The following is a 15,309-nucleotide window of genomic DNA, read 5'->3' as shown; positions in this document are numbered from 1 at the left end:
GCCTCAACTTTTTTCCAAAAGCAAATTCCATCATCTCATACATGCCAATCAGCCAACAGGCTTACATAGGCTTTTAGCAATTATTGTTGGGGTTCTTATAAGGGGGTAGACTCTGGCAGAGAGAGAGAAAGAGGCACTGTCGATACTACTGGTCGATGTTTGAAAAGAATACAGGAGCAGGGTAGGAATGAGCTTAACAAAAATGGCTATTCCTGCAGGTGATATCCAGGGATACAGAAGCATCAAAATATCAGCTGCAATTCAACTGTATTTTTGCTGTAAACCAAAACAGTGATAGCATTGACAGAACAGCATAAACAGATCTGGGAGTGTGGCTTTCAGTTAGTTCTTTTTGGCAACCCATCCCATGAGAGTGAGTGTCACGCCAGTTCATCTGTTCTGTTATATTTAATCAAATCTGACTAACCCAGTGCACTGCTTGCAATTAATTCTATCTGATTGTATTTGCGTGTTTAGGTCAAGATACAAATAAGGTCCCCATTTGGAACACTGACAAGTAAAGAGCATACATATATATAGTAGCAGTCAAAAGTTTGGACACACCCACTCATTCCAAGGTTTTTCTTTATTCTTTACTATTTTCTACATTGTAGAATAATAATGACGACATCAAAACTCTGACATAACACATATGGAATCATGTTGTAACCAAAGAAGTGTTAAACAAATCAAAATCTTTTTATATTTGAGATTCTTCAAAGTAGCCACCCTTTGCCTTGATGACAGCTTTGCACGCTCTTGGCATTCTCATATCCAGATTCATGATGTAGTCACCTGGAATGCAATTCAGTTAACAGGTGTGCCTTGTTAAAACTGAATTTGTTGAATTTCATTCCTTCTTAATGTGTTGAGCCAGTCAGTTGTGTTGTGGCAAGGTAGGGGTGGTATACAGAAGATAGCCCTATTTGGTAAAAGACCAAGTCCATTTATTTGACAAGAACAGCTCAAATAAGCAAAGAGAAATGACAGTCCATCATTGCTTTAAGACATGAAGGTCAGTCAATGAGGAACATTTCAAGAACTTTGAAAGTTTCTTCAATTGCAGTCGCAAAAACCATCAAGCGCTATGATGAAACTGGCTCTCCTGTGGACCGCCACAGGAAAGGAAGACCCAGAGTTACCTTTGCTTTAGAGGATAAGTTCATTAGAGTTACCAGCCTCACACTGTCACCAAGATGGCATAGCAGTCAGACGTCTTTTGTCCTCGTCTTGTCGTGTCCCGTATATATACAGTGCCTTGCGAAAGTATTCGGCCCCCTTGAACTTTGCGACCTTTTGCCACATTTCAGGCTTCAAACATAAAGATATAAAACTGTATTTTTTTGTGAAGAATCAACAACAAGTGGGACACAATCATGAAGTGGAACGACATTTATTGGATATTTCAAACTTTTTTAAACAAATCAAAAACGTAAAAATTGGGCGTGCAAAATTATTCAGCCCCCTTAAGTTAATACTTTGTAGCGCTACCTTTTGCTGCGATTACAGCTGTAAGTCGGATGGAGAGCGTTTGTGAACAGCAGTTTTCAGTTCTTTCCACAGATTCTCGATTGGATTCAGGTCTGGACTTTGACTTGGCCATTCTAACACCTGGATATGTTTATTTTTCAACCATTCCATTGTAGATTTAGCTTTATGTTTTGGATCATTGTCTTGTTGGAAGACAAATCTCCATCCCAGGTCTCAGGTCTTTTGCAGACTCCATCAGGTTTTCTTCCAGAATGGTCCTGTATTTGGCTCCATCCATCTTCCCATCAATTTTAACCATCTTCCCTGTCCCTGCTGAAGAAAAGCAGGCCCAAACCATGATGCTGCCACCACCATGTTTGACAGTGGGGATGGTGTGTTCAGGGTGATGAGCTGTGTTGCTTTTACGCCAAACATAACGTTTTGCATTGTTGCCAAAAAGCTCAATTTTGGTTTCATCTGACCAGAGCACCTTCTTCCACATGTTTGGTGTGTCTCCCAGGTGGCTTGTGGCAAACTTTAAACAACACTTTTTATGGATATCTTTAAGAAATGGCTTTCTTCTTGCCACTCTTCCATAAAGGCCAGATTTGTGCAATATACGACTGATTGTTGTCCTATGGACAGAGTCTCCCACCTCAGCTGTAGATCTCTGCAGTTCATCCAGAGTGATCATGGGCCTCTTGGCTGCATCTCTGATCAGTCTTCTCCTTGTATGAGCTGAAAGTTTAGAGGGACGGCCAGGTCTTGGTAGATTTGCAGTGGTCTGATACTCCTTCCATTTCAATATTATCGCTTGCACGGTGCTCCTTGGGATGTTTAAAGCTTGGGAAATCTTTTTGTATCCAAATCCGGCTTTAAACTTCTTCACAACAGTATCTCGGACCTGCCTGGTGTGTTCCTTGTTCTTCATGATGCTCTCTACGCTTTTGACGGACCTCTGAGACTATCACAGTGCAGGTGCATTTATACGGAGACTTGATTACACACCGGTGGATTGTATTTATCATCATTAGTCATTTAGGTCAACATTGGATCATTCAGAGATCCTCACTGAACTTCTGGAGAGTTTGCTGCACTGAAAGTAAAGGGGCTGAATAATTTTGCACGCCCAATTTTTCAGTTTTTGATTTGTTAAAAAAGTTTGAAATATCCAATAAATGTCGTTCCACTTCATGATTGTGTCCCACTTGTTGTTGATTCTTCACAAAAAATACAGTTTTATATCTTTATGTTTGAAGCCTGAAATGTGGCAAAAGGTCGCAAAGTTCAAGGGGGCCGAATACTTTCGCAAGGCACTGTATATATATTTACAACTTTCTTCGCATACCTTTTTATATATTTTTTTATTTTCCATGAACTCAACTTCAAAACACTCTCCTGCAACCCGCCTCACCAATTTATAAAAATAAAAGAAAGTATTATTTCCCTCATCTGTAATCCTCCATAGAAGCTAACCAGAAGCTACCCTGAAGCTAACCAGAAGCTAATCAGAAGCTAGCCAGAAGCTAGTTAGCTTCTTTACTGGCTAATCGTTAGTATTAAGCTAACCACGGTTTGTGTTCATCAGCTATCCTTTAGCTCGAAAATCTATCGCCAGTTTTGTACGGAGCGGCTCGGACCGGAACACACCGGACCTATTTTTCTCTCCATGTTCCCGGATTTGAATCGCAAGCTCTGGACATTTATACCTGGATCTCGCAGCTAGCTAGCTGCTATCCATGTGACTATCGGCTTACTTCGATCCCGGAGCAAACATCAATTATTCCGGAGCTAGCCAGCTGAAGAGTTCCATCAGCCACTCCTGGGCTACAATCACCTATCCGGACCCGTTTTACTGCCCCACCGGGACATCACAACTGGACTACCGACGTTATCTGCCCGAGGGAGTTATCCAGCTGGCTCCTCCGTCGCGTCGTTACCTGAACGCCCATCTGGGGTCCGCTAATCGTTAGCTGTCTTATCGGCTGCTATCTGAATAGATCTGTCGGACAATTTTTTTCTTTTTCTTGGGCCTCTATAACTGTATCTATTTTTTTTGCGAATTGGATTGATCCCCTCTACCACACGGAACCCCACTAATCCTACCGACGGAAACGCACGAGGTGGCTAAAAACAGACCTCCATCCTATGCTAGCTTGCTACCGATGGCCCGGCTAGCTGTCTGAATCGCCGTGACCCCAACCAACCTCACTACCCTGCAGGGGCGGCAGGGTAGCCTAGTGGTTAGAGCGTTGGGCTAGTAACCGGAAGGTTGCAAATCTGTCGTTCTGCCCCTGAACAGGCAGTTGACCCACTGTTCCTAGGCCATCATTGAAAATAAGAATTTGTTCTGAACTGACTTGCCTGGTTAAATAAAGGTAAAATAAAAATTTATAAAAAACTACTCACTGAACCTTTTTGATCACTCGACTAAGCATGCCTCTCCTTAATGTCAATATGCCTTGTCCATTGCTGTTCTGGTTCGTGTTTATTGGCTTATTTCACTGTAGAGCCTCTAGTCATGCTCACTATACCTTATCCAACCAATTAGTTCTACCACCCACACATGCGATGACATCTCCTGGTGTCAATGATGTTCCTAGAGACAATATCTCTCTCATCATCACTCAATACCTAGGTTTACCTCCACTGTATTCACATCCATACCTTTGTCTGTACATTATACCTTGAAGCTATTTCATCGCCCCAGAAACCTCCTTTTACTCTCTGTTCCAGACGTTCTAGACGACCAATTCTCATTGCTTTTAGCCATACCCTTATCCTCCTCTTTTCCTCCGGTGATGTAGAGGTGAATCCAGGCCCTGCAGTGCCTAGCTCCACTCCTATTCCCCAGGTGCTCTTTTTTGATGACTTCTGTAACCGTTATAGCCTGGGTTTCATGCATGTTAACATTAGAAGCCTCCTCCCTAAGTTTGTTTTATTCACTGCTTTAGCACACTCTGCCAACCCGGATGTTCTAGCTGTGTCTGAATCCTGGCTTAGGAAGACCACCAACAATTCTGAAATGTTTATCCCTATCTACAACATTTTCAGACAAGATAGAACTGCCAAAGGGGGCAGTGTTGCAATCTACTGCAAAGCAGAGTTCTGTCCAGGTCTGTACCCAAACAATTTGAACTTCTACTTTCAAAAATCCACCTCTCTTAAAACAAGTCTCTCACCGTTGCCGCCTGCTATAGACCACCCTCTGCCCCCAGTTGTGCTCTGGACACCATATGTGAACTGATTGCCCCCCATCTATCTTCAGAGCTCGTTTTGCTAGGCGACCTAAACTGGAACACGCTTAACACCCCAGCCATCCTACAATCTAAGCTTGATGCCCTCAATCTCACACAAATTATCAATGAACCTACTAGGTATCCCCCCAAAGTCGTAAACACGGGCACCCTCATAGATATCATCTGAACCAACTTGCCCTCTAAATACACCTCTGCTGTCTTCAACCAAGATCTCAGCGATCACTGCCTCATTGCCTGCATCCGTAATGGGTCAGCGGTCAAACGACCTCCACTCATCACTGTCAAACGCTCCCTGAAACACTTCAGCGAGCAGGCCTTTCTAATCGACCTGGCCTGGGTATCCTGGAAGAATATGGATCTCATCATGCCTGGTTATTTTTTTTCAATGTCTTCCTAACCATCTTAAATAAGCATGCCCCATTCAAGAAATTTAGAACCAGGAAATGATATAGCCCTTGGTTCTCCCCAGACCTGACTGCACTTAACCAACACAAAAACATCCTATGGCGTTCTGTATTAGCATCGAACAGCCCCCGTGATATGCAGCTTTTCAGAGAAGCTAGAAACCATTATACACAGGCAGTTAGAAAAGCCAAGGCTAGCTTTTTCAAGCAGAAATTTGCTTCCTGCAACACTAACTCCAAAAGGTTCTGGGACACTGTAAAGTCCATGGAGAATAAGAACACCTCCTCCCAGCTGCCCACTGCACTGAAGATAGGAAACACTGTCACCACTGATAAATCCACTATAATTGAGAATTTCAATAAGCATTTTTCTACGGCTGGCCATGCTTTCCACCTGGCTACCCCTACCCCGGTCAACAGCACTGCACCCCCCACAGCAACTCGCCCAAGCCTTCCCCATTTCTCCTTCTCCCAAATCCAGTCAGCTGATGCTCTGAAAGAGCTACAAAATCTGGACCCCTATAAATCAGCCGGGCTAGACAATCTGGACCCTTTCTTTCTAAAATTATCTGCCGAAATTGTTGCCACCCCTATTACTAGCCTGTTCAACCTCTCTTTCGTGTCGTCCCAAAGATTGGAAAACAGCTGCGGTCATCATTTACAAAATAGCCTCCAATACCCTACTCAACAAATTGGATGCAGTCTATCACAGTGCCATCCGTTTTGTCACCAAAGCCCCATATACTACCCACCATTGCGACCTGTACACTCTCGTTGGCTGGCCCTCGCTTCATACTCGTCGCCAAACCCACTGGCTCCATGTCATCTGCAAGACCCTGCTAGGTAAAGTCCCCCCTTATCTCAGCTCGCTGGTCACCATAGCATCACCCACCTGTAGCACGCGCTCCAGCAGGTATATCTCTTTGGTCACCCCCAAAACCAATTCTTTCTTTGGCCGCCTCTCCTTTCAGTTCTCTGCTGCCAATGACTGGAACGAACTCCAAAAATCTCTGAAACTGGAAACACTTATCTCCCTGACTAGCTTTAAGCACCAGCTGTCAGAGCAGCTCACAGATTACTGCACCTGTACATAGCCCACCTATAATTTAGCCCAAACAACTACCTCTTTCCCTACTGTATTTATTTTATTTTATTTATCTATTTATTTTGCTCCTTTGCATCCCATAATTTTTATTTCTACTTTGCACATTCTTCCACTGCAAATCTACCATTCCAGTGTTTTACTTGCTATATTGTATTTACTTTGCCACCATGGCCTTTTTTTCACCTTTACCTCCCTTATCTCACCTCATTTGCTCACATCGTGTATAGACTTGTTTCTACTGTATTACTGACTGTATGTTTGTTTAACTCCATGTGTAACTCTGTGTTGTTGTACAGTGGGGCAAAAAAGTATTTAGTCAGCCACCAATTGTGCAAGTTCTCCCACTTAAAAAAATGACAGAGGCCTGTAATTTTCATCATAGGTACACTTCAACTATGACAGACAAAAAAAATCCAGAAAATCACATTGTAGGATTTTTAATGAATTTATTTGCAAATTATGCCCCACTGTATGTGTCAAACTGCTTGGCTATATCTTGGCCAGGTCGCAATTGTGAATGAGAACTTGTTCTCAACTTGCCTACCTGGTTAAATAAAGGTTCAATTAAAAAAAGAGAAGAAAAGAAATGGCAGCCCAAATAAATGCTTCACAGAGTTCAAGTAACAGACACATCTCAACATCAACTGTTCAGAGGAGACTGTGTGAATCAGGCCTTCATGTGTTATTTCACAGTTTTGATGTCTTCACTATTATTCTACAAAGAAAATAGTCAAAATAAAGAAAAAGCCTTGAATGAGTAGGTGTGTCCAATATATATATATATGTTCACTTTTTATAGATTTGTTACATTTTCACAAAAGTTGTGCTATAATAGTGGACCAATAGAGCGCCTGTAGCACAGGCAAAGATATTTTTCCAGCACCCCAATTGAAAATAACATTCATTAAAAGTACCCTGCACCAACAAACTTCTTCCCGTGGCTATACGTTTTGTTTTTTGCCCTAACACAACACAGCTGATTCAAATGATAAAAGCTTGATGATTAGTTGATTATTTGACCGGTTAAAGGATGAGAGAGGGAGGGGTCTGACTGGATGGGTCCTTAAAAAAGGAGAGCAGGAAGCAGTAGAACTCAACTCACAAACAGAGCGCTGACATGACCAGACTACAGGTGAGAGTTCAACATAGTCATCTAGTACTGTATCTGCTTTCATCCCAAATGGTAACCTATGTGGTGCACTACTTTTGACCAGGACCCATCGGGCATATGTGACCCTGTTCAAATGTAGTGCGTTACATAGGGCAGGGGTCTCCAACCGTTCATAGTAGTTTGTAACTATTGGCTTAAAACGTCACATTTAAAACCATATCTGCCAATTTCCAGCAATATTGCCTTGTCGCTCACTCCCTGTGTAGCCAGTTGATGCCTAGTGGGTTGCCAGATTCTTTCACAACTAAGTATTAACTGCAAGGTATACTTGTCAAAAGTATAGAAATGGTATCTTTTGTTATTTGCAAACCTTGCCATGAAATGAGCATCAATTGGCAATACAGAACCATCGCTAGTTACTTTTCTTCCAGACCTAAAAGAAATGGTATTCTGATGTGATTTAAGCACTGCCATGGACTCAGAACATTACATTTTGTTCTCCATTACCAATTGTAATTGAGTGGCAAACCAGGAAATTGAACTGAGAACATTTATGAAAATGGCTGTAATTTGGGGTTTAAAATCACAGCTTTTTTTATAGGGCCCCTTTAGTAGTTTATTACTCATTTTACTGTGTCTATTGCCAGACCGGTACACTGAAGAGTTGTAGGGCAGAGAAGAATGAGCCTATTTGAAAGAAGTCGCTTGCGACGTGTGTATTAATAAAAGGTAGCTCATGCCAGGCAAGTTGAGTCTCCTGCTCTAGAAAAATGTACTTTACCAGCCAATTTCATTTGCAAAAAGGTGACTTACTAGGTGTGCCATGCATCGGGGTTAGTTATCTAGGGTGCTGTTTCGGGGAGAACCCAAGAGCATAGACTTCTCCTTATTCCCGTGTGCCAGGCTAATCTACTCTGTGGTGGAAGAGATGATACCTGGTATTCCTTAGCCCTTCATTAGTTGAATGTGTTAAGTGGACTTGCTGGGGTACTCGAGGAGAGGTTGGGGAAACACTGATGGCTTATCTCGTGTGTCTCTCAGGAGACTATCACCATGGCGATGTTGACCCTTCTACTGCTTCTCAGCGCTGCCTTTACACTGGGCGACAGAATGACTGCGCGCATAGCAAGTAAGAGTCAGCCTCACACTTTACATCACGAGTGTCAAACGCATTCCACGGAGTCTCTTGCATCTGCAGTTGGCTTACCTTTCAATGAAGACCTAGACAACCAGGTGAGGGGAGTTCCTTACTAATTAGTGACCTAAATTGATCAATCGAGGGAGGAGCGAAAACCTGTAGACACTCTGTGCTCTGTGGAATGAGTTTGTGCTTTACATCATTGATTGTGTATGTTTTGTTGTAGTGTGGCATGACTGATCTCCAAATGTTATTTTTGATGCAAGGGTCAGTCTGGACTATCCTTTAAAGTCGGCTGCAATTTCGGAACCCTCCCTGTCTTCTCCTTTCAGATGATTTGGTGACATTTGCAGCAGACCAAAGAAACCCATGCCCCAGAGGCTGGTTCCAATTTAATTCACGCTGCTTCATGTTTGTCAAAACTGCAAGGACATGGCCCAATGCAGAGGTATAATGCTTACTTAGTTTTTTGAGTTAAAGGTGCTTTGGCCTTATTTTAACAGGCGCCTCATGTAAAATACTGAACGTCCCCTTAATATGCTGTAATTGCAATTTTCTATAGGCTTTTCAATATTGTGTGGAGTTGGGCCCTCTTGTATATTAGAACCCTCAAGGCATGGGTTAAGACTGAGATGAACTAATTCCTATATTTGAGATTCCAGAAGACAAATTCTCAGACTGGACAACTGACTAATGCTTCCATTATGACATGTCTTTGTCTCTGTGTACTGCTTGCTCTAGCGCCACTGTCAGTTACTTGGACAAAAACTGAAGCCTGTGTACAACACTGTAAAGTACCTTGGCGCAAACCTGGCATCTGTGCACAGCTATGAAGAGTCCCAATTTCTACAGGCGGTGGTGTTGATCACGACTGGCAGTTTCCCTCTTACCTGGATTGGCGGATTTGATGCTGTTCAAGCAAAGGTGGAAAAGGTACCCAAAGTGAAGATGCCTTAATACTTAAGACTAATAAAACCATCAGCTCGGAGTAGGTGTTAAGACACTGGTCAGACAACTCTGTGCCAGGAGTAATCAACTGGCCAGTTTCTCAGCTGGTAATGACCACAGTTTGAGGTACCGCAGAGGAAAGATTGACATTCGCAACTCGAGTTCTACGTGGAATTTGGATATTACCATTTTAATAACTGTAAATTGCTTTGGCACAGTAGGCATGAAGTTACTTGCCTACCTTTTAACCAGACACTATTCAAGTAAACATGGCCCAATGTCATCTCTTTAAACTGATATTAATGTGACTTTAAGTATTTAGGCATGTGACCTATGCCTCGTGAAGTCATTGTCAAAAGCAAAAGAAATACTGTTGGTTGTAGGTCTAGATTTGAGTTGAGCATCTCGAAATATCCAGAGCAATTGCCATCCATTAGATGATCCATTAGATGATCCATTAGATGATCCATTAGATGATCCATTAGATGATCCATTAGATGATCCATTAGATGATCCATTAGATGATCCATTAGATGAACCAGATACTCCATTGGCCTCTAACGATGTGAAGAGTCTGCAATGTCGGGCAGATTCGAGGGACAGGCACAACTCGGAGAGAAATGTTTTTCTCCGTTTCTGGCATGTCATGTGTGCTACTTGTATCAGTACTCGTAACGACCTAAGCATTACAAAACGTATATATTTGCTCAAATAAGCCATTATGTTTTTCGTTAATTAAATTTGCCATCTTATTGACGGCCATACAAAAACGAGTTGCTTGGTGACCAGGAAAAACGCTACCCGCTTGAGAAGGCAGATTTTGGGCTTATAGTTATCCTTCTCGCTTCGCCTCTTCCTCTTTGCTATGGCGCAGAAACGACTTACTAGCTGTCTTTTTCTAATTTTGGGATTTCTAGAAATGTGTATCAACACTTGTGTATTTTTTTCACCCAACAGTTCCAGTGTCAGTCTGCACGTTTTGCTAGTGGTGGCTTTTACCGTTTTGTTGGAGGAAAGACCATGAGTGTTGTATTTTAGAAATTGTTCAGCAAGCACATGTAACATTTGATACTGAGATCTCACTACTTCCACACAGGACAGGCTATGGTTCTGGAGTGACGGCTCCAAATTTGATCACGAGAGCTGGGCTGAAGGGGAGCCGAATAACAACAATGGTGCCAGAGAGCCATGTATTCATTTCAACTTTGGAGGTACATTATCATTCATCAAATTAAACTTTTTTGAGTAAGTTTAACAAATAAATGTGAGCTACTTTTCTCTTTTCGAGTGTACATCGAGAGGTAATTTCTATTTCGTGTTTCCTCTTAAGCTGAAAACGGCTGGAACGATGTCTCATGTGGAAAGAGCTATCCCTCCGTGTGCTCCATAAGAACCTGTTTAATCCTTCAAACTGTCAATTGAAACAGAAAATGCTACTCTGGTGTCAGCATCCTAACTGCAAATGTTTCATGTTATAGTGAATTACTTTGAAGGTATTTGTTGCTGTAAAATACATTTGACTTGTTGTGTAACTATTGTAGCTTGTTGTCAATAAAACTGGTGTACGTATTTAATCTCATGAGTCGTTATTTAACATTGCTTCACTTTGTTTCTTGAAGATGCAGTCTGGGTGGGCATTTCAATTCTTTGATCCATTGTTTCTTGAAGAATAGGATTCTATGAGGACCCAAAAAGTTGTCTTACTCCACAAACATTAACGTAAACGAACAGTGTATATAGCTTTAAAATAAGTAGAAAATGATCATGCTGTTGTCAGAGCACCTTCTGTGAATTTTAAGTGTTACATTTCCCTACCCCATCTGTTCCCTATCAATTTTATTTGTCACATACACATGGTTAGCAGATGCTAATGCGAGTGTCGAGAAATGCTTGTGCTTCTAGTTCTGACCATGCAGTAATATCTAACAATTTCACATATGTACATAAAAAATATGGATGGCCGACCGGCATAGGCAAGATGCAGAAAATGGTTGAGTACAGTGTATATACCTGTTTGTAAACATTCTATAAAGTGGTTAGAGGTTGGCAGCAGCCACTCAATGTTAGTGATGGGGGTAACAGTGATGGCCTTGAGAGAGAAGCTGGTTTTCAGTCTCTGTCCCCGCTTTGATGCACCTGTACTGACCTCGCCTTCTGGATGATAGTGGGGTGAACAGGTTGGTCCTTGATCTTTTTGGCCTTCCTGTGACATGGGGTGGTGTAGGTGTCCTGGAGGGCAGGTAGGTTGCCCCTGGTGATGCGTTGTGCAGACCTCACTACCTTCTGGAGAGCCTTACGGTTGTGGTACCAGGCGGTGATACAGGATGCTCTCGATTGTGTGTCTGTAAAAGTGAGTTTCTGGTGACAAGCAGAGTTTCTTCAGCCTACCGAGGTTGAAGAGGCGCTGATGTGCCGCCTGTGTGGGTGGATCATTTCAGTTTGTCCGTAATGTGTCCGGAACTTTCCACTACTGTTCCGTCGATATGGATAGGGGTCTGCTCCCTCTGCTGTTTCCTGATGTCCACGATCATCTCCTTTGTGGTTATTTTCCTGACACCTCACTCCGAGGGCCCTCACCTCCTTCCTGTAGGCCGTCTCGTTGTTGGTAATCAAGCCTATCACTAGTGTTGTCTACAAACTTGAGTTGGAGGCGTGCATGTCCACGCAGTCATGGGTGAACAGGGCGTACAGGAGAGGGCTGAGAACGCTCCCGTGTGGGGCCTCAGTGTTGAGGATCAGCAGGGTGGAGAAGTTGTTTCCTACCCTCACCACCTGGGGGCAGCCCGTCAGGAAGTCCAGGACCCAGTTGCACAGGGTGGGGTCGAGGCCCAGGGTCTCGCGCTTAATGACAGGTTTGGAGGGTACTATGGCGTTAAATGCTGAGCTGTAGTCGATGAACAGCATTCTTACATAGGTATTCCTCTTGTCCAGATGGGTTAGGGCAGTGTGATTGCGTCTGTGAACCTATTGGAGTGGGTGTCGGGTAGGGTGGAGGTGATATGGTCGTTGTCTAGTCTCTCAAAGCACTTCATGATGACGCAAGTGAGTGCTACGGGGCGATAGACATTTAGCTCCGTTACCTTAGCTTTCTTGGGAACAGAAACAATGGTGGCCCTCTTGAAGCATGTGGGCACAGCAGACATGGAAAGGATTGCTTGAATATGTCCGTGAACACACTAGCCAGCTGGTCTGCGCATGCTCTGAGGACGCGGCTAGGGATGCCGTCTGGCCCGGTAATACGTTTAAGTGTTTTACTCACGTTGGCTGCGGTGAAGGAGAGCCCGCAGGTTTTGGGAGCGGGCCGTGTCGGTGGCAATGTATTGTCCTCAAAGCGAGCAAAGAAGTTGTTTGTCTGGGAGCAAGACATCGTGGTTCGTGACTGAGCCGGTTTTGTTTTTGTAGTCCGTGATTGACTGTAGCCCCTGCCACATACCTCTCGTGTCTGAGCCGTTGAATTGCGACTCTACTTTGTCTCTATACTGACGCTTAGCTTGTTTGATTGCCTTGCGGCGGGAATAGCTACACTGTTTGTATTCGGTCATGTTTCCGGTTTCCTTGCCCAGATTTAAAAGCAGTGATTTGCGCTTTCAGTTTTGCGCGAATGCTGCCATCAATCCACGGTTTCTGGTTGGAAGGGTTTAATAGACACTGTGGGTACAACATCACCTATGCACTTGCTAATAAACTCGCACACCGAATCAGCGTATTCATCAATGTTATTGTCCGACGCTATTCGGAACATATCCCAGTCCACGTGATCGAAGCAATCTTGAAGCGTGGAATCTGATTGGTCGGACCAGCTTTGAACAGACCTGAGCACGGGCGTTTCTGTCTATAGGCTGGCAGCAACAAAATGGAGTCGTGGTCAGATTTTCCAAAATGAGGGCAGGGGAGGGCTTTGTATGCGTCGCGGAAGTTAGAATAACAATGATCCAGGGTTTTGCCAGCCCGGGTCGCGCATTCGATATGCTGATAACATTTAGGGAGCCTTGTTTTCAGATTAGCCTTGTTAAAATCCCCAGCTACACTAAATGCAGCCTCAGGATATGTGGTTTCCAGTTTACATGGAGTCCAATGAAGTTCTTTCAGGGCCGTCGATGTGTCTGCTTGGGTGGGGTATCGAAGAGAATTCTCTTGGTAGATAATGCGGTTGGCATTTGATTGGTGAACAAAAGGACTTGAGTTCCTGTATGTTATGATCACACCACGTCTCGTTAATCATAAGGCATACACCCCCGCCCTTCTTCTTGCCAGAGAGATGTTTGTTTCTGTCGGCGCGATGCGTGAAGAAACCAGGTGGCTGTACCGACTCTTGCTCGGATTTCGTCTACCATGTTGTCAAGAGACTGGACATTGGCGAGTAGTATGCTCGGGAGCGGTGCGCGATTTGCCCGTCTACGGAGCCTGACCAGAAGACCGCTCCGTCTGCCCATTCTACGGCGCTGTTGTTTTAGGTCGCCGGCTGGGATCCGATTGTCCTGAGTGGTGGACCAAACAGAGGAGCCGTTTCGGGAAAGTCGTATTCCTGGTCGTAATGTTGGGGAGTTGACGTTGCTCTTATATCCAATAGTTCCTCCCGGCTGCATGTAATGAAACTTAAGATTTCCTGGGGTAACAATGTAAGAAATAACAAATACCAAGTAGTGGGGCAGCCCTTTGGTGGTTCGAATCCCAGAATGTAGCTTTGCATTTCCAACTCTCGCTGGGTATAGACGTGTGAGTACAAGATGGAATTTATTAGAGCCCAATGTATTAGACTGGTTTCAACTGTTCTGCCTGCGGATCACCGTGCGTCTACATCTGTATTGCTTGCTGTTTGGGGTTCTAGGCTGGTTTTCTGTAGAAGCACTTTGTGTGAAATCTGACCTAAAAAGGGCTTTAGAAATGAATTGCATATGGAATCCCATGATGCTCAGCATGACGTGTTTACTCCCTCCATGCACAGCTAGCTAGTATAATTACATCACCGTGATCATGGTATTGAACTGAAGGCCGTCACTTTACCAAGTGGGTGGAGGCAATACCCATTAGGGTCAGTAAGGGAAAGAAGAGTACGTGTTTAAATCTAAATTCCCTTCTGTGAACCATTAAAGGTGCTTGGAACCAAAAATAGATTTTTGTTTTGTATGATAGACTGGCGAGGCCACCTCCAAGACGATGGTGGACATCAACACCCACGGTCATCTTGAGTGACCGAGGTCATGAATGCTGGAATGGTTATTTTTTTACAATTTCTTTTGTTTTTTCCATGTTACATAATTAGACATAGTTCAATATCGCTGTCCTACCCCCTCCTCAGTATTTGTTGACTTGACCAACCGAGACCCATTCAAAGACCCATGGCAAGTCCTTGATCTGGTACCAGAAGGATTGAAGAACACCCTGACAGGTGAGTCTCTACTTTGCACACAACAGCAGCATCCAAAGCCTTCCAGCCGGTACCAAACACGGAGCCGTATTTATTCCTGTTATCAATCAAGGTGAGACTTGACAAGGCGCAGGAGAAACAGAAGGAGAAAAGGATGAAAGGAAGGTGAGACCTGGGGAAAACCTCTCTGCTCTTTTGCTCCTAGCTGGGTCACCATCTGTTAGTGAATATTTATATTCACTTTATACTATTTAGCGTTTTTACTATTTGCATACAAAACAACCTGAAACAACCTTTTAGTTTCCCTAATGCTGATCTTTTTTTCTGTCCCTAGGGTTACCTCGGTGGAAGCCAACAATTAGTCGACCACTGAAAGCCCTGACGCCCTACACACTTCGGGGAAGCTCGATAGACAAACTACGTAAAGTTTTGGTTGAGAAAAGCAAGAATTGTAGTTATGCTAAGCGTATAAAATATTTACCTCTTCAATTTACCTCTACAAATG

General features: G+C 43.5%; 1 protein-coding gene across 1 annotated transcript; it reads left to right on the top strand.

Annotated features, from left to right (window-relative positions):
* Positions 1 to 7,246: 7,246 nt before the first annotated feature.
* Positions 7,247 to 11,010, top strand: LOC116370731 (ladderlectin-like). Its single transcript, XM_031819868.1, has 6 exons — positions 7,247 to 7,371; positions 8,392 to 8,479; positions 8,821 to 8,936; positions 9,230 to 9,421; positions 10,533 to 10,647; positions 10,767 to 11,010. The coding sequence occupies exons 1-6, from the start codon at positions 7,357 to 7,359 to the stop codon at positions 10,856 to 10,858; spliced, it is 618 nt and encodes a 205-aa protein (XP_031675728.1). The 5' UTR covers positions 7,247 to 7,356; the 3' UTR covers positions 10,859 to 11,010.
* The last annotated feature ends 4,299 nt before the right edge of the window (positions 11,011 to 15,309 follow it).

The sequence above is a fragment of the Oncorhynchus kisutch genome, unplaced genomic scaffold (genome assembly GCF_002021735.2).
Source record: "Oncorhynchus kisutch isolate 150728-3 unplaced genomic scaffold, Okis_V2 scaffold2707, whole genome shotgun sequence".
In the NCBI taxonomy this organism is placed as follows: domain Eukaryota; kingdom Metazoa; phylum Chordata; class Actinopteri; order Salmoniformes; family Salmonidae; genus Oncorhynchus; species Oncorhynchus kisutch.
Note: the sequence above shows the minus strand (reverse complement) of the source record. Positions and strands in the feature narration are given on the sequence as shown.

Coding starts and splice junctions, on each gene's coding strand:
- LOC116370731 (XM_031819868.1), top strand. Junction 8,480..8,820: donor AATGACTGCGCGCATAGCAA/GTAAGAGTCAGC, acceptor TTCTCCTTTCAG/ATGATTTGGTGACATTTGCA. Junction 8,937..9,229: donor GGACATGGCCCAATGCAGAG/GTATAATGCTTA, acceptor TGCTTGCTCTAG/CGCCACTGTCAGTTACTTGG.